The 23,176-nt window shown below is 48.7% G+C and overlaps 1 protein-coding gene across 1 annotated transcript; it reads right to left on the bottom strand.

Moving 5' to 3' along the window:
- Positions 1 to 22,038: 22,038 nt before the first annotated feature.
- On the bottom strand, positions 22,039 to 22,863 carry LOC127587582 (probable G-protein coupled receptor 139). The gene has a single exon (XM_052045993.1). The coding sequence runs from the start codon at positions 22,861 to 22,863 to the stop codon at positions 22,039 to 22,041; it is 825 nt and encodes a 274-aa protein (XP_051901953.1).
- Positions 22,864 to 23,176: the final 313 nt, after the last annotated feature.

Raw genomic sequence — 23,176 nt, 5'->3', positions numbered from 1 at the left:
CACGGGGAGAACGTACAAACTCCTTACAGACAGCGGCGGGAATTTAACCCGGGTCACTGGCGCTGTAATAGCGTTACGCTAGCCGCTACGCTACCGCGCCTGACATCAGTCTGGTAGGACAGTCTGACATCAACTAGTCCTGAGTCTAGTTCTAGACTCTCCTGCCCCGAGGAAAAGATTCTGACTATCTGCCCTCTTGAGACTCTTGTAACTTGATAAACCTCTGTAAGGTGACCCCTTCATTCTCCCACGTTTCAGTCAGAATAAAACCAATCGATCCAACCTCTTCGTATAACTACAGCCCTCCATTACAAACAACATGCTGGTGCATGTCTCCCGCACTGTCCCGATTGCGACCACACACCTGCTGTCCCGTGGCGACCAGAACGGGTAGGATCTGCCTGCATTGTTATAAGGAGGTCCGACACAAGGTTGGGGAACTGCGTCTCATCTTTGACCTGGGCGTATTCAAAGTCGAGTTCATTGCCGTATGCACAAGTACACGTGTGCAAAGATGCAGTGAAAAACTTACATGCAGCAGCATCACAGGCACATAACGTCAGATAAGCAGGATCCACAAGAAAGACATAAATTAAACACATCATGCACAATTTTTACAAGAAAGACCACACCCGGAGCAAAAAGAATCTGTCCATTTTAGTGTGCAAAGTGATCGAGGTGTTGCCAAACTGCAGTGTTTAGCGTTGTGTGAGTTTGGTTCAAGAACTGCAGGGTTGAAGGGAAGTAGCCGTTCCTGAAACTGGCAGTGTGGGACTTCAGGCTTCTCTACCTCCTGCCGGATGGTAGCTGCAAGAAGATGGAATGGCTTGGATATTGCTGTCTCTGTGGAATGTACACCTTTACTGCCTCCTCCTGTTTCCCATCCCCTCCCCACACATATCCCAAACTCGTCGCCCTCGGTAGGTGAAATGGCCACTGTAAATTGCCCCTGGTGCGGGGCGAAATCCTGGATGGCCGGGGAGAGACTGGGCTGTGAGAACTATAAGTGAGGGGAATTAGGAACGGTGGGATTGCTCTGAGACAGGCGTAGCCTCGATGGGCTGAATGGCCTTCTACGTCGTAGTAGAAAAACATAAACACCCAGGCACCCGCTGGCACCTTCTCCCCGCCACGCCTTGGGACCTCCGCCTGACGTCCTCCTCAGGACCACATCACGCAACACAACAGGACGCTCCGGCGTAATTCGGCGCCTCCGCCTTATTCACCCCAGTTCCCCCGTGGTACCGGGCTCACCCTTGCGCAGGCGACCGGGTGGACCCCAGACAGAGCCCATGATGCACTGATAATTTTGTCCGATCCGGTTAACAAAGGATCCAGCTTTTGCGAAGCAAGAGCTTAATCCTGCATCTCCCAACCGTGGACAAAGATACTGAGAGGGACAGGCGCTTTAACAACGCGTGCAGGGTGCAAAACATCGCTGGCATCAGGAATTGGGAGAGTTCGCAGTCATGGAGACGTACAACGCAGAAACGGGGCATTCATCCCAACGCGTTCATGCCGACCCTTTTGACCATCTGCACCAACCCCATTTGCCCGTATTAGGTCTGTACTTTTTCACGCGGTGCATAATCGTGCCCGTCTAAATGCGTTTCAAAAAGCAGTTATTGCACCTACTTCCACCGTCTCCACTGGAAGCGGGTTCCAAATATGAACCACACTCTCTGTAAAAAAAACTTAACCTTCATATCCTCTTTAAAGCACTTTCCTCTCACTTGAAATCCTTCCCTCGCTGACTTCTGCATCCTGCATGAAATTTGATATTGATTATCGCTTCGGCAGTTCTTAATTATCCAGTAACAGTCCTTATCTATGGCCGAGTTTAATTCCAATGCTATAAGGAGAGGTTGGACGAACATAGAACATAAAACAGTACAGCAGAGTACAGGCCTTTCGGCCCACGATGCTGTGCCGACATTTTATCCAGCTCTAAGATCTATATAACCCTTCCCTCCCACATAGCTCTCCATTTCTCTATCATTCATGTGGCTATCTAAGAGTCTCTTAAATGTCCCTAATGTATCTGCCCCCACAACCTTTGCCGGCAGTGCGTTCCACGCACCCACCACTCTCTGTGTAAAAAAACTTACTCCCGACATCCCCCTTATACCTTCCTCCAATCACCTTAAAATTATGCCCCCCCCCCATGTTAGTCATTTTCGTCCTGGGAAAAAGTCTCTGACTGTCCACTCCATCTATGCCTCTTATCATCTTGTACACCTCTATCAAGTCACCTCTCATCCTCCTCCTCTCCAAAGAGAAAAGCCCCAGCTCGCTCAGCCTATCCTCATAAGTCATGCTCTCTAATCCAGGCAGCATCCTGGTAAATCTCCTCTGCACCTTCTCTAAAGCTTCCACATCCTTCCTGTAATGAGGCGACCAGAACTGAACACAATACTCCAAGTGTGGTCTGACCAGAGTTCTACAGAGCTGCAACATCACCTCGCGGCTCTTGAACTCAATCCCCCGACTCATGAAGGCCAACACTCCATACGTCTTCGTAACAACCCGATCGATCTGCGCGGCAAATGTGAGTGATCTATGGACGTGGACTCCAAAATCCCTCCACACTGCTAAGAGTCCTGCCATTAACCTTGTATTCTGCCGTCAAATTCGATCCTCCAAAGTGTATCACTTCACACTTTTCCCGGTTGAGCTCTGTCTGCCACTTCTCAGCCCAGCTCTGCATCCTATCAATGTCCTTTTGTAATCAACAGCAACCTTCCGCACTAGACGCAACACCACCAACAGTTGTGTCATCAGCAAACTTACGAACCCACCCTTCCACATCCTCATCCAAGTCATTTATAAAAATCACGAAGAGCAGGGATCCCAGAACAGATCCCTGCGGAACACCACTGATCACCGACCCCTCACCCCATATTGGACTTGGATTGTTTTCTCCGGAGCGTCGGAGGCTGAGGGGGCCCCCGATAGAAGTACATTTTGCAAAGCTACGGGAGAGAGTCGGAGTCTTTTTCTCAGCATGTAAATGTCAAGTCATGGAGCGCATCGGGGAAAGTTTAAAGGAGAGTTGTGAAGCAATTTGTTTCGTACAGTGAGGAGCAGGTGCCTGGAATGCGCTGCGTGGAGAGGTGGTGTAAGCAGATACGACATCAACATGTAATAGGCATTTAGACATCCACCTGAACAGGCAGGGAATGGCGGGATATGGAACATGTGTAGGCACATGTGCAGTTTAATTTGGCATTATGACCGGCACAGACACGTCGGGCCGAAGGGCAGTACCTGTGCTGTACGATTCTATGTTCTATGTTTCTTACCTTGTGGGACCGATCATCCCTCGGAGTAAGTTTCACCCCCTGTTCTCTTGTAGGGGATCGTTCTTTGCAAGTATTTTGAAAAAGAGCGGATGGATTTTTCCGGGAAGAAGGTCATCGAGTTGGGATCGGGCACGGGGCTGGTGGGGATTCTTGCCATTCTGCTGGGTGAGTGAAACGTTCTCAAGGGTTGGCACGTGAGTGGGGAGACTTCAGTTGCAGGGTGGGAGTTGTGATTAAACTCTCCGTTGTTTTTTTTGCATTCTTCCTCGTGTTATATTGGGTTTCCAAATTTAACCTCAGGAATTATTGTTACTTGGACCGAGGTACAGTGAAAAACTTGTCTTGCATACTGATCGTACAGGTAAATTCATTACACAGTGCAATCAGTACAACCTCAATGCACTCTGTACTACCTCAACGCACCCTGTACTACATCAATGCAACCTGTACTACCTCAATGAACTCTATACTACCTCAATGCACCCTGTACTATCTCAATGCACCCTGTACCACCTCAATGTGCCCTGTACTACCTCAATGCACCCTGTACCACTTCAATGCACCCGGTACTACCTCAATGCACCTTGTACCACCTCAATGCACCCTGTACTACCTCAATGCACTCTGTACTAACCCAATGTAACTGCACTGTGCAATGAATTGACCTGTATGATCGGTATGCAAGACCAGCTTTTCACTGTACCTCGCTACAAGTGACAATAATAAACCAATACCAATACCAAGCTGCTCACCTCTCGAGTGAGAAGTGCCACTTCTTTGAGCATCCATTTCTTCGAGAAGATAAGGCTCTCAAGCCGCACCAAAACCCAAGTAAAACGTCGATAATACGGTATCCAGTTTCTGTAGAGAGACTACAGATGCTGGAAATCTGAACCAGATGAAGGGTCTCGACCCAGAACATCGACTGTCCATTTCACTCCAGTAGTTTGTGTGCTGCTTCAGTTTCTGAACCTGTTATGCATCCAACTCATTTGTCGGCTCTTGACTCCTTTTGAAGTCACCAGGGCGCCTTTGGCGACGATCTGTGCGTCCTCACTGGCCGCAGGAGTAGTGCCAGATGATTGGAGGGCGGAAAATGTTGTTCCTTTGTTCAAGAAACGGAGTAGGGATAACCCTGGGAATTTCTGACCAGTGAGTCTTACTTTAGTGGTGGGCAAATCACTGGTGAAGATTCTTAGAGACAGGATTAATGGGCATTTGGAGAAGCTGATTAGGGACAGTCAGCATGGCTTTGTGAGGGGCAGATCTTGCCTCACGAGCATAATTGAATTCTTTGAGGCTGTGAAAAAGCACATTGATGAAGGTCGAGCAGTGGATGCGGTGTACACGGATTTTAGTAAGGCGTTCGATAAGATTTCTCATGGAATGCTCATTCAGAAAGTCAGGAGGCATGGGATCCAGCGAATCTTGTCTGTGTGGATTCAGAATTGGCTCGCCGTCGAGGACAGAGGGTGGTGGTAGATGGTGCGACTTCTGCCTGGAGGTCGGTGACCAGTTCTGTTCCGCAGGGATCTGTTCTGGGACCCCTGCTCTTTGTGATTTTTATAAATGACTTGGATGAGGATGTGGAAGGGTGGGTTAGTAGGTTTGCAGATGACACGAAGATTGGTGTTGTGGACTGTGTAGAAGGTTGCTGTAGATTACAACAGGACGTTTATAGGGTGCAGAGCTGGGCTGAGAAGTGGAAGATGGAGTTCAACTCGGAGAAGTGTGAAGCGATACACTTTGGAAGATCGAATTTGAAGTCAGAACAGAAGGATAATGGCAGGACTCTTAGCAGTGTGGAGGAACAGAGGGATCTTGGGGTCGACGTCCATAGATCCCTCAAGGTTGCCGCGCAGGTCGATAGGTTTGTTAAGATGGCTTATGATGTGTTGGCCTTCATTAGTCGGGGGATTGAGTTCAAGAGCCGCGAGGTAATGTTGCAGCTCCATAGAACTCTGGTTAGATCACGCTTGGAGTATTGTGTTCAGTTCTGGTCGCCTCACTATATGAAGGATGTGGAAGCTTTAGAGAGGGTGCAGAGAAGATTTACCAGGACGCTGCCTGGATTGGAGAGCTTGTCTTATGAGGATAGGTTGAGTGAGCTGGGGCTTTTCTCTTTGGAGAGAAGAGGGATGGGAGGCGATTTGATTGATGTGTACAAGATGATAAGAAGCATTGATCGAGTGGACAGTCAGAGACGTTTTCCCAGGGCGACAATGGTTAACACGAAGGGGCATAGTTTTAAGGTGATTGGAGGAAGGTACAAGGGGGATGTCAGAGCTAAGTTTTGTTTTACACAGAGAGTGTTGGGAGCGTGGAACACACTGCCAGAAGAGATTGTGGGGGAAGATACATTAGGGACATTTAAGAGACTCTTAGATAGACACATGAATGACGGAGAAATGCAGCGCTATGTGGGAGGAAAAGGTTAGATAGATCTTAGAACAGGTGGTTGGGGAAGATACATTAGGGGCATTTAAGAGACTCTTTGATAGACACATGAATGATAGAGAAATGAAGGGTATGTAGGAGGGTAGGTGAGACAGGTGTTAGGGCAGATACAATGTTGGCACAACATCGTGGGCTGAAAGCCTGTACTGTGCTGTAATGTTATATGTTCTATGCTCCATGCATCAATGTGTTGGACCCAAGATCTTGACGCCCAGGAACTTGAAGCTGCTCACCCTTTCCACGGCTGACCCCTCAATGAGGACTGGTGTGTGTTCTCCCGACTTCCCCTTCCTGAAGTCCACAATCAATTCCTTGGTCTTGCTGATGTTGAGTGCGAGGTCGTTTTTGCGACACCACTCAATCAGCCCATCGACCTCACTGCTGCAGGACTCCTCGTCGCCATCTGTGATTTTACCTACAGGAGTGGTGTCATTGATCAGTGGTTTCCTGCTCTCTTTTAAACCAAACACGGCTCAATTTCACGCGCTCTTCTTAAAATCACCCGGACCCCCTATCCTGGTCTCCACTTTAACACACCATGGTCCCATATGCCGCGCTTTTTTTAACACCGGGTTTTCATTTCATCTGCTCCTTTTAAGCGTACTTGTGTCCTCTTTCCAGAGCCCCTTTTAAGCCCACTGGGTTCCTCGAAAATTCTAGTATGTTATTGTGTGACATCAAAAGAAAAGGTGCATTAAAAGTGCGTTGGGATCCAATAGTCCGGAATGCCCAGCAGTCCGGCAAGAGCAAAGTACCGAGCGTGCCGAATAGTTTGAGTTTTACACTGTTGAGCGTGACAGGGGCAGTTTCAATAATAAAGGAAGGATTGAGGAAGAGTAAAGTGCGTTTTGCTCTGTTTAACTAAACATCTTCCTCAGGATGCTAAAGAAATTTAGCATGTCCCCTTTGACCGTAACTGATTTTTATCGATGCACCATAGAAAGCATCCTATCCGGATGCATCACGGCTTGGTACGGCAACTGTTCTGCCCGAGACTGCAAGAAACTGCAGAGCGTTGTGGGCACAGCCCAGCGCGTTACAGAAACCAGCCGCCCCTCTCGGGACTCTGACTGCACCTCGCTGCCTCGGTAAGCAGCCAATATAAGAATCTACCCATCCCGGACATTCCCTCTTCTCTCACCCCCCCCCCCACATAGGGCAGGAGATACGAAAGCCTGAAAGCACGTACCACCAGGCTCATGGACAGCTTCTATTCCGCCGTTAAAAGACTAACATAAGACCGATTCGCTTGTACGATAAGATGGTCTCTTGACCCAACAAACGACCTCGTTTTGGCATTGCACCTTATTGTCTGCCTGCACTGCACTTCCTCTGTAACAGTAACCATTTATTCTGCATTCTGTTGTTATTTTACCTTTCTTAATGCACCGATGTGATGAAATGATATGCATGGATGGCATGCAAAACAACGTTTTTCACATGTGACAATGATCAACCAATTTACCAACTTACCATCTTGTTCTCCATTGACACAAAACGCATCCGTCTGTTATGCGGATGCAACGAATACGTACGTGTGATTTTGCCTTGCGATTCATTCCGCAGGTGGCGACGTGACCTTGACAGATCTGCCCAAGGTTCTGAATCAGGTGGAGGACAACGTTGAGAAGAACGTCCCCTCGACCATGAGGCAGCGATGCCAGGTCTCCGCTCTCCAGTGGGGTAAGGACCACGGGCAGTTCCCGTCTGACTACGACGTCATTCTGGGTTCGGGTGTCGTCTACTATCCGCGCCACTTCCGGTGCCTGATAAGCACCCTCCTGCACCTCAGCAACCAGAAGACCGTCATATACCTGAGTTCCTCCATGAACCACCACATGGGGGCCATTGACTTTCACGAGGAGGTCGTTCCACAGCACTTTAATTCGGAAATCGTGGACAGAATCGAAGTGAAAGACGTCAGCGTGTTCAAAATCACCCGGAAGAACACTGGGTTTTAGCAATGATTGGATGGATTTCTTAAAGTACAAACACGAGCGGGATTACCGAAGAGTGAAAATTCCGATTATCCGGCACCAGAACATTAATGGTGTTGGCGGAGACTGTTTTTTGGATTATTGGATGTCACTCCGAGTAATAGCCCGACACAATATGAATTAATTTTCCTGAAGTCTTACAGAATGGTGTGCAATAAATTTGTCAAGCATCCGCTGAGTTGAAAGGCAGCGGGAGACGGGCAACCTGTGAGCTTAAATGGAGCGGGAGACGGGGCCCTGGTGGGTTTACAGGGAGCGGGAGACGGGGTCCCGGTGGGTTTAAAGGGAGCGGGAGGGGGTCCCACTGAGTTTAAAAGGAGCGGGAAACGGGGTCCCGGTGAGTTTAAAAGGAGCGGGAAACGGGGTCCCGGTGAGTTTAATGGGATCGGGGAAAGAGCCTCCAGTGGGTTTATCTGCAGCGGGAAACAGGACCCCGTAGGTTCAAAGGGAGAGGGAAACGGGGCCCCAGTGGGTTTAAAGGGAGCGGGAGACGGGGTCCCGGTGGGTTTAAAGGAAGCGGGAAAGGGGAACCTGAGAGTTTAAAAGGGAGCTGCAAACGGAGACTAGTTGAGGTAAAGGGAGAGGGAAACGGGGTCGCAGTGAGTTTAACGGGAGGACGAGAAATGGGGTCCCGCTGAGTTTAACTGGAGCGGAAAACTAGGCTCCGGTGAGTTGAAAGGGAGAGGCAGAAGTGAACTAGGCGAGGTAAAGGAAGCGAGTAACTGGGTCCCAGTGAATTTCAAGGGAACAGGAGTAACGGGTCCCCGGTGGGTTTAAAGACAGCGGCTAACTGAGACCCGGTGCGTTGAAAGGGATCGCGGGTAACAAGGTCCCGGTGAGTTTAAAGGGAGTGGGAAACGGGGTCCCCGGTGGGTTTAAAGGGAGCTGGAAAGAGGTTTCCGGTGCCTTGAAAGGGATCGCGGTTAACGGGGCCCCGGTGAGTTTAAACTGATCACAGTTAGAGGGGCCCCGGTGCGTTTAAAGGGATCGCGGTTAATGGGGCCCCAGTGAGTTTGAAGGGAGCGGGAAACGGGGCCCCGCTGTTTAAAGGGATCGGGGGCAAATGGGTCCCGGCGAGGCAAATGCCGAACCATCTGGACCCGCAAGTCCAACTTCCATAACTGCTTTGGGCTGGGAGACGCCGCTGAAAAAGAAATGGGTTGAAGTTCGGCCTTCAGGCCCAACTCTTGCTCTGGTCTTGGCACCGACGTCAGGTGGCACCGCAGGGTGGCTTGTAGCACCTTGTTGTACTACGTCGGGGAAGGTACCAGTGAAAGAGACTGAAAAATATGGTGATAACGTTCAAAGAAGAAACGTATTGGGGTTCATTGGACCTCACGTTCACTCATGAATCAGAAACGGACTATTCGGCCCATCGAGATACTGCCGGTCCTCAGATGGCATCAGTCGCATTGACTCGCATTCTCCCCCGTAAATTTTTCTCACTCACCTGCCCACCAAATCTCCCCGATTCTCCCGGCGGCAAACCACACCGCAGTCACCATTCAACCTGCGGATCGGCATCTTTTCGGGAGGTGGGAGGAAACCGAAGCACCAGCGGTCAGGCGGAGGACGTGCGACCTCCCCGGACGACTGTCCCGGAAGGTGGGGATCGAACCTGCGTCGCTGGAGCAGTGAGCTGGTCGCATCCCGTGGTTCATGCAGCAGGTTTCCCTCGCTGCATTTGAGAAAGATCTCCGCGGGTGTTTCAATCGTCAAGACATAGAAGGTTAGGGACCTAGAGCTGGTGAGTGGGATTATTATAGGCGGACTCACGATGTCAGAACGGTCCTGGTGGGCCGAAAGGTCTGAATGACTCAGACCCGAGCTTCTTTCCCGCTGCCTCAAGGGAAGCAAGAGATGGGAACGATTTTCGTATCTTGCGAACATCGCCACTAACCCAGAAGTGGGTTTAAAACATTTGAATTTCTTTATCATTGTAGTCACATGTACATCGAAACACACAGTGAAACGCATCGTTTTGCGTAGAGTGTTTTGGGGGGCAGCCCGCAAGTGTCGCCACTCTTCCGGCGCCAAAATAGCACGCCCACAACTTCCTAATCCGTAGGTCTTTGGAATGTGGAGGAAACCAGAGCACCCGGAGGAAACCCACGCAGACACGGGGAGAACGTACAAACTCCTCACAGTGGCCGGATTTGAACCCAGGTCGGTGGCGCTGTAAGAGCGTCACACGAACCGCTGCGCGACCGTTCCTGCCCTTTGGGTCCCTTCCATGTACTTGATTCAACGTGCAGGTTAGGCAGCGTCGTGGAGTCATGGTTGCTCAGCACAGGGACAGTCTGCCCTTCGGCCCACCGCGTCTATGCCGACCCCCATACCCATCTATACTAATACCTGCTTGAATTAATTCGATATCCCTCTATGCCCTGCTCATTCAAGTAGCTGCCCAGGTGCCTCTTCAATGTTGTTACTGTACCTGTCTCCACCACGTAATCCGGCAGCTCATTCCAGATATGGTAGTGTAGCGGTTAGCGTGACGCTTTACCGCGCCAGCGACCCGGGTTCAAAACCGGCCACTGTCTGTTTTTACGTTCTCCCCCGCCTCCTCTCGTGTGTCTGCGTGGGTTTCCTACAGGTGCTTCGGTTTGCTCCCACATTCCAAAGGACGTACGGAAGCGTGGCGAAACTTGCGGGCTGCCCCCAGAACACGACGCAAAAAGATGTATTTCACTGTGTCTTTCGATGTGCATGTGACTAATAAAGATATCTTAAACTACTCTCCGTGTGAAATGTTTACTCTTCAAATCTCCTTTCGACCCTGTCGCTCTCACCTTCAACCCGTGCCCTCTAGTTTTAGACACCTCTGGGACTTCATTCCTTTGAGCGTAGGAGAGTGAGAAGTGATCTTATGGAGGCGTATAAAATCATGAGGGGCATAGACAGTGGTGAATGCAGGCCGTCTTTATCCCAGGGTAGGGAAATCGAGAACTAGAGGGCACAGGTTCAAGGTGAGAGGGGAAAGATTTAATGGGAACTTGAGGAGCAACGGTTTTTACACAAATGGCTGTATCTATGTGGAATGAGCTGCCAGAGAAAGTGGTTGAGACATATACTCTAAAACGACAGTTGGATTGGGAAGGTTTTGTAGGGTTTGGCTCCGGTGACTCTAAAGTGAGCGGGTAAGGGGGACCCGGTGAGTTTAAAGGGAGCTTCATACTGGGCACAAGTGAGGTTAAAGGGAGTACGAGAAATGGGGTCCCGCTGAGTTTAATGGGAGCGAGAAACGGGCCCCAGTGAGTTTACAGGGAGCGGGAAATCGGACCCCAGTGAATTGAAAGTGGGCTGGAAACGGGTTCCCGTTGTTTCAAGGGAGCGGCAAACGCGTCCCCGGTGTTGAAATGGTTTTGAATGTTATGGGCCTAACGCTGGCAAACGGGAATAGCTTTGGATGGGGCATCTTCTCCGGCATGGACCAGTTGGCCCCTTGCTGTATAAATCTATGACTCCAGCATGGGAAACAGACCCTGGCTATCTACTCCGTCGATCCACTCGATCATATAATCTCTCAGCCTATTTCGCTCCAGGGAAAACAGACCTAGCCTTTCCAATCTCTCCGAGTAATCCAGACCCTCCAGTCCATGGAGAATGGATACAAGACTAGAATGTTCCATTACTATGGAGCGAATCTCAGCAATACCAACACAACAGGCTGAACGCACAACACAGATAGTGCCGGAGGGACTCAGTGGGTCGGGCAGCATCGATGGAGGGAAGTGGACAATCGACCTTTCCGGTGGAGACCCTTCACCTGGACTGAATCTGAGCGCACCGCGGTACGGTGGTGGTGGCGCGGCAGTCACGTTACCGGAGCAGTAATTCAAAAGTCCAGCGTTGACCGTTGACCAGATCCCACGACGGCGGCTGAGGAATTCAGATCTGCAATTTGGGAACACACGGCTCCACCGTGCCGCCGCCTTCCGCCACACTTTCCACTGCCTGGGATGAGGGCCTCGACTGGAATTCAGGCGGGGTTAACGGCGCCGGATTTGCTGGTCGCCGGTGGGAGTTTCCTTGTTGCAGTTGCGGAAACCGCAGCAAGTCTCGGGAGTACGCGCACGCGCGTGCGTCGCCCCCGCCCCTCCCATCATCTCTTTCGGGTCCAGCACGGAAGACGGCCCTCCGGCCCACCGCGTCCTTGCCGGCCGTCAAGTGCCCATCTGTACTAATCCCGTTTTCCAGTAGTCGACCCATATCCTTCAAAGCCTTGGCGATTTCGAGTGCTTCGCCTCGATACGTCTTAAGTGACGTGAGAGATTCTGCCTCCACTGCCTGTTCATGTAGTGTGCTCCTGATTCGAAGCACCAACATTCCCCCTCAGATCCCCTCGACAGAGAGCTTAGTGGCATGGTGTCATGACAAAAACCTTTCCTTCAATGTCAGCAAAACAAAAGAGCTGGTCATTGACTTCAGGAAAAGGGGCAGCGTACATGCACCTGTCCACATCAACGGTGCTGAGGTCGAGAGGGTTGAGAGCTTCAAGTTCCTGGGAGTGAACATCACCAATAGCCTGTCCAGGTCAGATCACGTAGATGCCACGGCCATGAAAGCTCACCAGCGCCTCTGCTTCCTCAGGAGGCTAAAGAAATTCGGTTTGTCCCCTTTGACACTCACCAACTTCTATCAATGCACCATAGAAAGCATCCTATATGGATGCATCACGGCTTGGTATGGCAACCACTCTGCCCAGGACCGCAAGAAACTGCAGAGAGTTGTGGACACAACCCAGATCGTCACGGAAATCAGCCTCTCCTCCGTGGACTCTTTACCTCTCGCTGCCTCGGTGAAGCAGCCAGCATAATCAAAGACCCAACTCACCCCTGGACATTCTCTCTTCTCCCCTCTCCCATCAGGCAGAAGATACAGGAGCCTGAGGGCACATACCACCAGGTTGAAGGACAGCTTCTATCCCACTGTGATAAGACCATTGAAAGGTTCACTTATATGACGAGATGGACTCTTGACCTCACAATCTACCTTGTTCTAACCTTGCATCTTATTGTCAACCTGCAATGCATTTCCCTCTAGCTGTATTCTGTTATTGTTTTTACCCTGTACTACATCCATGCACTGTGTAATGAAGTGATCTGTACGATCGGTATGAAGGACATGTTTTTCACTGTACCTTGGTAAAATCGACAATAATAAACCAGTACCACTACCACTACCAATACGACTTACTTTGCACCCATTTTATCTGGTTATAAGCGTTTATATTACGGGAATACTTTTGCTACCATCTATCCAATCTATGCCCCTCGTAGATGTATACACCTCTGTCAGGTCCACCCTCTGCTTCCGGCGCACAGGGAAAACAAACGCAGTCTGTCCACACTTCTTGTCACTGAAACGCTCAGAGTGGTGAATCTATGGAATTAGTTGCCACGGAGGCTGTGGAGGCCAGGTCGTTGGGTGTATTTAAGACAAAGATTTAGAGTTTCTTGATTGGTAAGGGAGCGGGGGCGGGGGTCGCGGGATCCGGGAAGAAGGCGGGAGAATGCGGTTGAAAAAAATCAGAATGGCGGAGCAAAGTGGATGGGCCGAATGGTCTTAATTCCGACGCTATATCATATGGTCTTGTGACACATACGCACACTTAGAGGCACACACTTACAAGCACACACAAACACACGCACACTGACACACAAACACTAACACAAACACACACTCACCAGATTACTCACACTCACACGCACACACAAACACACATTTACAAACACACAAACGCACGCACGCTGACACACACTTAGAAACACACACTTACAAACTCACGCACACATACACTTACAAACACACACACAAACACAGACTTATGCACACTTACACACACAAACACACGCAACCACACAGACACTTACAAACACAAACACAAACACACACTTGCAAACACACGCACACTCACACACACGCTTACACATACATTTACAAACACACACTTGCAAACACATGCACACATACACTTACAAACACACACAAGCACAGACATACGCACACTTACAGACACCCAAACACACGCACTCTTACACACAGACACTTACAAACACATACACATAAACACGCATTTACAAACACACACACGCTTACACACATACTTACAAACACACACTTACAAACACAGACATACGCACACTTACACTCACTAACATATACACTTACAATCACACACACAAAAACACACACAAATACACATACACACACTTACAAGCACACGCACAAACACACTTGCAAACATACACATACATACACATACACTTACACGCAAATAGAACCACGGACACATAGAGACACACAAAAACACACACTTACACGCCCACACTTACAAACACACAGATACATACACAATTAGAAACACACACACAAAAACACACAAACATCCTTTACTTAGTACGGTCATTCCTCCACAATCAGGGTGCAGCGGATGCAGTGTGCAGCACCTACAAAATGCATCCAGTTTACTCTCAGGGTTAAACCAGCGACAACTGACAAGCACGCCACCGAGTAGGACAAAGGCAGCTGGGCAAGATTGCCCGTTCATCTACAGGTGGCGCACAAACCTGACAGGAGCTTCGGCCCAACTGGTCCACGCCGACCAAGATTCCCATCAGAGCTACTCCCACTTGCCGGCGTTTGGCCCTTTTCTTTCTAAAGATTTCTTATATATGTACCCGTCCAAGTGCCTTTTAAAAGTTGCGATTTTACCTACCTGAAGCACTTCGTCTGGCAGTTTATTCCATAATCGTACCGCCCTCTGTGTAAAAATGTTGGTACTCAAGTTCCTATTAAATCTTACCTCTCTCACATTGAACCCCTCTCCATAAACCTGTGCCCATTAGTTACTGATTCCCCAACCCTGGGACAAAGACTGTGTACATTCATCCTCAGGATTTTATACACCTCTATAAGACCAGATCTCCGTCTCCAACGCTCCAAGGAAAGAAGTCCTAGCCTGTCCATTGTCCAACTGAGCCCCTCGAGTCCTGGCAACATCCTTGTAAATCTTTCATGCGCTCTTGCTTTCAAGTTTAATTAGATCTTGCCTGGAGTGATTTCAAAACTCACGACCGTGCATGTTTTAAAGTGATCAATATATCTCAAATGGAAATCTCTCCTCTGTCTGGTGTCACGCGTCAGATGCTTGTTCGCTGCCAATTGCACATTATTGGCCCATTCGCATCTCCTCATAAATTACCCAGTGGATGCAGGCATATTGCACGGCCGAGTCGTGGGATTGCAATCAACAATCCTGGAACTTCGTGTTTAATACTATGGGAGTGCATTCACATGAAGGGCTCCAGCTCTTGTGACACCATTACTTCTCCAAAGGATAGACAACCAGTTGATGGCGCCTGACCAGAATCTTCTCCAAGAGAATTGATAATGAACACTCAATGGGTGGTGCCTTTCCAACACGTTCTCGATGACAAATAAAATCGATATCCTGTAGATGGCGCCTCGGTTCCACCTTCCCAACGATTGCTCAGGTTGCGTAGCTAATAGGTGGCGCCTCAGCTCTACCTTCCCAACGATTGCTCAGACTGCATTGCCAGTAGGTGTCGCCTCAACGCCACAATCACGGCGGCAGTGGCCTATCATCCAAGTTGCATTAAACATAAAAAAAACGACTCTTTCAAGTTACAGCTCCTGCAGACAAAGTCAGCAAAGGATACATACAGCAATTCCAGACGACATGTAGACAAGAAGTACAAAAAGCATGTCAGAATTTGCGACACAGAAGAGCCAGGCAATATTCAGCTGCAGCAAGAGAGAGTCCGAGCATTACTTTGCTCATTCAGTCTTCGAGCCTGCAAGCAATTTCGGGGGTTCCCAGTGACCATGAACTCAACTGGAGAGGCCACATGAGAACCGTGCTGCATAACCAGTGTGGGGACTGGGTATCCCACGGCAAGGGACGCACTGCTTGATGTCCGGAACGCGTTACATGATCGGTAAGGAAGAAGCTTGGGTGGTGTCCGAATAGTCTCCATTTGCCTGGGTGATTCAGCTTCAACAACGTTGAGGAAAGTCGAGCCCAACCCTGGAAAACTGGACGCATCACTGGCAAACTTCCCGCCGCAATGATCATGCGTTCCCTTCGCCACAGTCCAGCCATGGCTGAAGTGCTTGACGCACGCAGGTGGCACTCTCTGACCTGGTGCTCTGGATCTCATTCCATTCTGTATCAACTTCCAGCCTCCCATCTGCCTCACTGCTGCTTTGGATCTCACGCCCTGCCAATCGAGTTTCAACACACCAGAGTAGCACGGACAATTCTGCCCGCCTGGATATTGGTTCACCTCCCTCCAGTTCAGGCGCAACCCGTCTCTTTTCTGCAGGCCACGCCTTTCCCAGAAGAGAGCCCAGTGGTCCAAAAATCTGAATCCCTGCCCCTTCGCCAACTCTTCAACCACGCATTCCTACCCTCACTTTCACGCGGCACTGGGAGTAATCCAAAGATTACTACCCTCGATGTTCTGCTCCTGAACCTCTTTCCCAACCCCGTATATTCACCCCGCCGGACCTCATCCCCTTTTCTGCCTGTGTCATATCTAGACGTGGGTTTGTAGCCAACACACCTGGAATGTCGGAAGGAACGACATCTGGGACCTTCTACAGAGCCATTGAAGATTGACACCCTGCAGGTATAACCTCACCCATCTATTATCTCAGGGTGATGAAATGGACGCACATCAGAAAAAACATCCCCATCAACAGTATGTATCGCCACAACTTTCCCAACGACAATCTAAAAGACATTTGGAGAAATTAATGGACAGGAAAGGTTTAGAACATAGAACATGGAACACAGAACATAGAACAGCACGGCCGGGGTGGGGCACGGACGCACACGGACGGGGGTTGACGGACAGACACGGTCGGGGTGGGGGATAGACAAGACACAGCCGGGATATCTCCTCCCTATCTATGCTCCTCATAATTGTATACACCTCCAACAGATCACCCCTCAGCCTCTGCCGCTCCAGAGGGAAGAACCCAAGTTTGTCCAACATCTCCTGATAGCACATGCCTTGTAATCCAGGCAGCGTCCTGGTAAACCTCCTCTGCACCCTATCTAAAACCTCGACATCCTTCCTATAGCGAGGTGTCCAGAATTGCATCAATACTCTAAATGCGGCCGAACCAGAGTTCTGTAGAGACGTACTCATGTGCTTGACTCCTGTACTCAATACCCCGACTAATGAAAGAAAACATTCCATAAGCCTTCTTAATCACCTTGTCTACCTGTGTAGGTACTTTCGGTGAAGCCGGGTTTCTATGTGATAGTCTATGCCCCCCATACGAGGGATATTTAAAGGGGCATGGGGCAAATCCGGGCAAATTGGACCCTCTCAGGAAGGCATCTTGGTCGTCATGGACGAATTGGGGCGACCGCGATGTATTGGTTTATGATTCCAGTGTCTCCACCTCCAGAACCCAAAGGAAAGTTACACGATGAACGATAATTAACGGCTACGGTGGATTTGGCTCTTTTACTACCGACACTGCCTGACCTGCTGAGTATTCCCAGCGTTTCTACATTTATTATGGGAAATTGAAGCCTCTTTTGCCGCGAAATTCCGCGCTGGAAGTTACAAGGTGAAACAACTTCAGGACCTGACATTTGGTGACCCGTATCAAAGAGACAGAGCGGTTCAGCTGCAGTTGGAGGCCAGGGTAAGACTGAACATCCGGTTCGGAAAAGTTGCGCGTGTGCCAGTGCCGGGATTGTCGAGAAAAGTGCGGTAGATAAGAGTTGAGGAGAAAGTCAAACACGATCTCCCTAAGTAAGATAAGATAAGATAAGGTAAGATAAGATAAGATTTCTTTGTCAGTCACTTGCACATCGAAACACACAGTGAAATGCATCTTTTGCGTAGAGTGTTCTGGGGGGCAGCCCGCAAGTGTCGCCACGCTTCCGGCGCCAACACATCATGCCTGCAACTTCCTACCCCGTAAGTCTTTGGAATGTTGGAGGAAACCGGAGCACCCGGAGGAAACCCATGCAGACACGGGGGAACGTATAAACTCCTTACAGGCAGCGGCCGGAATTGAACCCGGGTCTCTGGCGCTGCAAAGCGTTACGCGAACCCCAGCAGTCTGGTTATTCCACTGCTTTTTGTGAGGTTGGAAGGAACACCACGAATCTTCGACCGTGAGCAAGAACACAACAACGATTCCGTCGGCTCTTGTCTGCAGACTTCGAGCGGCCCTTCAAAATTTTGTAATGAATTTCGTGCAAACATCCTCAACATCGCTTTGCAGCGAAACGGCCGCTGACGAGCCGCGCATCGATCTCGATCGATCTGCAACTGCTCCACGACTGCGATTCTGTAAAGTCGTTGTCCTCGCTGCTCCCTCTTTGGGCGTCGTCTCGCTGACCATTGGGGGAAACGAGCTGTTCGGAGATTCAGCAGATTGACAATATCCAGTGTCGGACATGGCGTTAGGGTGAAAGGGGAAAGGTTTAGGGGGAACTTCTTCACTCAAAGAGTGGTGGGAGTGTGGAACGCGCTGCCACCTGACGTGGTAAATGCGGGCTCGCTCTTAACTTTTAAGAGTAAATTGGATAGATACATGGACGAGAGAGGTCTGGAGGGTATGGGCTGGGGGCAGGTAAATGGGACTAACAGAATTATGTTTCGGCACAGACTGGAAGGGCCGAATAGCCTATTTTCTGTGCTGTAGTTTTCTATGGTTCTATGGTTCTATCAGGGACACCCCAACGGGAAGGCGGAAATACACGAATCGGTGCATATATTTGCTGGATAAAAGTTCGTCAAGTTCAACTCGAAGTTCATTGTTGTCATCGGCGCGCGTACACGGGATATCAATACCATGAAAATTAGTTTCTTTGCATCAGCAGCGCAATACATTACAAGACGAGGACAACCATACGTTAAAATGTTTAATAGCTTCTATCCCGCCGTTATAAGACTGTTGAACGGTCCCCTAGTCCGATAAGATGGGCTCTTGACCTCACAGTCTACATCGTATGGCCCTTGCACCCCAGTCTCTGCCTGTACCGCGCTTTCTTTGCAACCGTAACACCTTATTCTGCTGTTTTTTCTTTATTTTGCTAATTTAAATACATTTCTATCGAAATAATTTTAAATAAATGTTCTTTATTTTCATTATTCTGTTATTGTTTTCCCTCGTACTACGTCAATATACTGATCCGATGAAATGATCTGTATGGATGGCACGCAAAACACTTTACCTCGGTGGATGTGACCGTAATAAACCAATTTACCAATTGACATAAACTTCATATTACTAACGCATAACCTACACATGCGCAGAAGAAACCGCAATATGAACATCGACAGTGATGCAAGATTGAGAGAAAAATATCATCCTCGGCAGTGTTAATGTTTCTCAGGTCGGCTGAAGAACCTGCTGGTTGTGGGGAGGAAACTGTTGTTTGACCTTGAGGTTGTGGGTCTTCGCACTGCTGTACCTTCTGCCTGATGGTGGCAGCGAGAAGAGTGCATGGCCCAGCTGTTAGGGATCCCTGATGAAAGGGCGGGACTTCGAGTTGAGGAGAAACACGATCTAACTAAACCAGCCATGGAATATGATTATTCCACTCCTCTTTGTGTGTTCCGGACAAATGCTATGAAACGTAGGCCGTATGTGGGAAGATACATGGTTCCACTGCGACCGTTTTCGCAAACATTGATCGGCCTCGTAATGTTGTAGTGAATTTCTTGCGCACATGTTTAACGTTGCTTTGCAGTGGAGGCGCGCGTTGATCTCGGTCGATCTGCAACTGGTGTACGAGAGAGGTCTGGAGGGGTCTGGGCTGGGGGCAAGTAAATGGGACTAGCAGAATTATGTTTCGGCACAGACAAGAAGGACGATTCTGTAAACCCGCTGTCGTACTCGCTATTACCTCTTTGGATGGTGTCTTGCTGACCATTGGGGGGTGGGTGGGAATAAACAACTCGAAGACTTCACTGATGGACAATATCCGGCGTCAGTCTGGGGAGCGGCGGAAAGGCGGAAGTACACGAATCGAGGCGTATATTATAACATTCACTGCACAACTACTGAGGATTTAACAATGCCCTGACCAAAGTGCTTCAACTGGAGGTTCCTGGTTCGATATCTGGATTAACGTTTCCACTCTAGATTTCAGTTTGTTGGAAGGATGAAGGCAGCTCTCTCTCTATTCTTATTCCTGAGCCGAGAATTCAGGAGTTTAATATAATGGGCGAATGATAGCTCAATGCGTCAATGAAGTCAATCATGCAGCATCCATTGAAAGCTTCGTAAAGGGCAAGCACAATTTTCCAATCCAATCAGAATAATATATTTATTACTGATATGTACATGGAAACACACAGTGAAATGCATCTTTGCGTGGAGTATTCTGGGGGGCAGCCAACCGGCGCCAACACAGCATGCCCACAACTTCCTAATCCGTACGTAATTTTGGAATGTGGGAGGCAACCGGAGCACCCGGAGGAAACCCACGCAGACACGGGGAGAACGTACAAACTCCTTACAGACAGTGGCCGGAATTGAACCCGGGTCGCAGGTGCTGTAATACCGTGGACATCTAAGCAAACACCGAAGCAGAATCTTGTCTTGCTTCAATAATGCTGTCGTCTTTGTGGACACAACGATTAACCCAACCAAAGATTCTTCTTCAGCTCAGGATCGTTTGTCTAAACGGATGAGCTAAACATGCATCCGTTGAATTTCTTTGACTGTGTACCGCCGTAAAAATGATATATCGCAAAAACAAATAACCAACAGAAAGGTCGATTGGTCGCCACCATACACGAACGTCCCCCGCAGATATGCTGCATTTTTGAGTGAGTTCCAAAGCCCTTCCAACCTGCAGCCGAAGACATTTCCCTCACCAATCCTTCATCTACTACCCCCCACCACCAATTACTTTGTTTGGCTCCACCTCTTCATTGGGGAGAAAGGTCACACAATTACTCTGTAAAGATTACGAAAGTCTGATAAAACTGAATTAGTTTTTGTGCTGCAAAGAAAATACTTCTGCCCTCTTCGGCTCTTGTTAAGAACTTGACTTTTTTCCCCTTGCAACGTCCTCAGCACCTGGCACTACATCGTCACAGTTTATGTTCGCGAGTTGCCGAGAGTTGTGAACAAATCTTGGGCTGAGACCTTAGAAGCGTTGTGCATAATTGAAACATGAAGTCGCTGGTCTGAAACTCGATGGCTCATCGAGTAAACATTATGTTTCGATTCTTGTATTGCTACCGTCAGCAATCAGGGCATTAAGTACAGAGGTTATGTCACAGTTGTACAAGATGTTGGTGAGGCCCCATTTTGACTACTGAATTTTTTGTCACCTTGCTACAGGACAGGAGTGCAAGGGAGATTTACGGGACAACATCGCCGCCACGCGAGGGACTGGAGAGAGGTTGAACTGGTTGGGAACGTTTTCATTGGAGCGTAGGGGAATAAGAGGTGATATTGCAGAGGTGCGTAAAATAATGAGGGGTGCACAGAGTGTATTTTCCCCAGGGTTTTGGAATAAAGAGTTAGGTTTAACGTGAGAGGGGAAAGATTTAATGGGAAAGTAACGGACAAATGCTTCACCCAGAGGGTTGTCTGCACATGGAACGAGCTGTCAGAAGAAGTGGTTGAGGAGGGTACATTAACAAAATTTAAAAGGTACTTGGACAGGAACACGGGTAGGGAATGTTGAGAGTGATTTGGGCTAAACACTACGAATGGGACTAGGTTAGATGGGAATCATAACCGGCATGGAGCAGTTGGACGACTGTATGTTGTTCCCACTATCTCTCTCTCCCTCTCTCTATCTCTATCTCTCTCTCTATCTCTCTCTCTCTCTCTCTCTCTCTCTCTCTCTCTCTCTCTCTCTATCTATCTATCTATCTATCTATCTATCTATCTATCTATCTATCTATCTATCTATCTATCTATCTATCTATCTATCTATCTATCTATCTATCTATCTATCTATCTATCTATCTATCTATCTATCTATCTATCTATCTATCTATCTATCTATCTATCTATCTATCTATCTATCTATCTATCTATCTATCTATCTATCTATCTATCTATCTATCTATCTATCTATCTATCTATCTATCTATCTATCTATCTATCTATCTGTCTCTGCATCCACCTATCTCAATATTTCTTTATCTAGATGTCTGTCTGTCCATCTCTCTTTTGGTCTTCCTGTCTATTCTTTTGTTGATATTCAGGAAATTTGGAAAGACCACGCCCTTTCGATGGCGCTTGATGCTCTGAAGTTACTTGAATATTCGAATCACCAATTTGATTGGACATGTCACTGCGCACATCAGCTGCTTCCTGAATTTACGCTGAGTCACTGCATAAATACACGTGTTTGTGCAGGTGCTGAGCAGTTGCAGCATCGTCGATACGTGTTCTGTGATAAAGCTCGGGTCAGATATGGATGTGTAAACGTAATTGCCAGTAATTCGCACGTAAAACATCTGCCCAACCATTGTCACCCATAACAGTATGAAACTACCACTGATACTGAAGAGTAAAATTATGGATCTCCTTCGGTTTTGCAGTTCTGCATCCTCGACCTTCTCTCCATCGCTGCGGCTCCGGAGTGCCCGTCGCGCTCTACTGGCAGTTAGAATGCGCCTGGTTGTCAGAACATTGAGGAGTAAAATGAGAAGGAACGGGGCACAAGGGGTTAACGTGAAGTGGAACATTTCAAATGCGCCCCACAAAAAGGAGCGCAGGAAGCTCTCAGACGGTACACAATACCATGGAATGTTGTTAATAATGTAGACGTGTTCATACAGGAAAAACCAAGGGACACTCTCCAAACAGCCGAGCACACTCACTGCCCCTATAACCACGGCCGCCGTTCCCTCCCTGCAATATTTGCTCTTCAGCTTCTCAAAACAAATGGCCACAAATCGATCAAAGGTGAACGCGACCGTCACCCAGACAGAAACCGTGTTGGTTGCAAATCTCGCCACTGTTGAGAGCCTGCACACCGGAGTAATGAACAAAAACGAACCTTGAAAATGAAGCACTCGAGTCCATCTCAACACGGGATCCGAGATAACCACCAGGAGATCGGCCGCTGCCATTCCCACCAGGTAACGGGTGACACATTTGGAGAGACCGCACTTTCCTCGGGACAGGATAACCATCGCCAGCAAGTTGACTACAAGAGAGAGAAAGCGGAGCGGCGGATTTACCGATGAGTACTGGAGACAAAGCAGCGCTCTCCGAGCGAGACGCCCAGTTCTCTTGTAACAGATTGAAAATTTAAACAGAACTATAGGAAATTGAAATACAAACTAAACACTGGAAATGTTGGAAACACTGAGCAGGTCTGGCAGCATTTGCCGAAAGATAAAGGAAATTTTCTTTCCAAGTCAAACAGCCACGTCAGTATTT

This window comes from Pristis pectinata, chromosome 41, assembly GCF_009764475.1.
Source record: "Pristis pectinata isolate sPriPec2 chromosome 41, sPriPec2.1.pri, whole genome shotgun sequence".
Classification (NCBI taxonomy): Eukaryota; Metazoa; Chordata; class Chondrichthyes; order Rhinopristiformes; family Pristidae; genus Pristis; species Pristis pectinata.
Note: the sequence above shows the minus strand (reverse complement) of the source record. Positions and strands in the feature narration are given on the sequence as shown.

Bases quoted from the DNA above. Each gene is read 5' to 3' on its own strand.
- LOC127587582 (XM_052045993.1), bottom strand. From the start codon at position 22,863: ATGGCAGCGGCCGATCTCCTGGTGGTTATCTCGGATCCCGTGTTGAGA.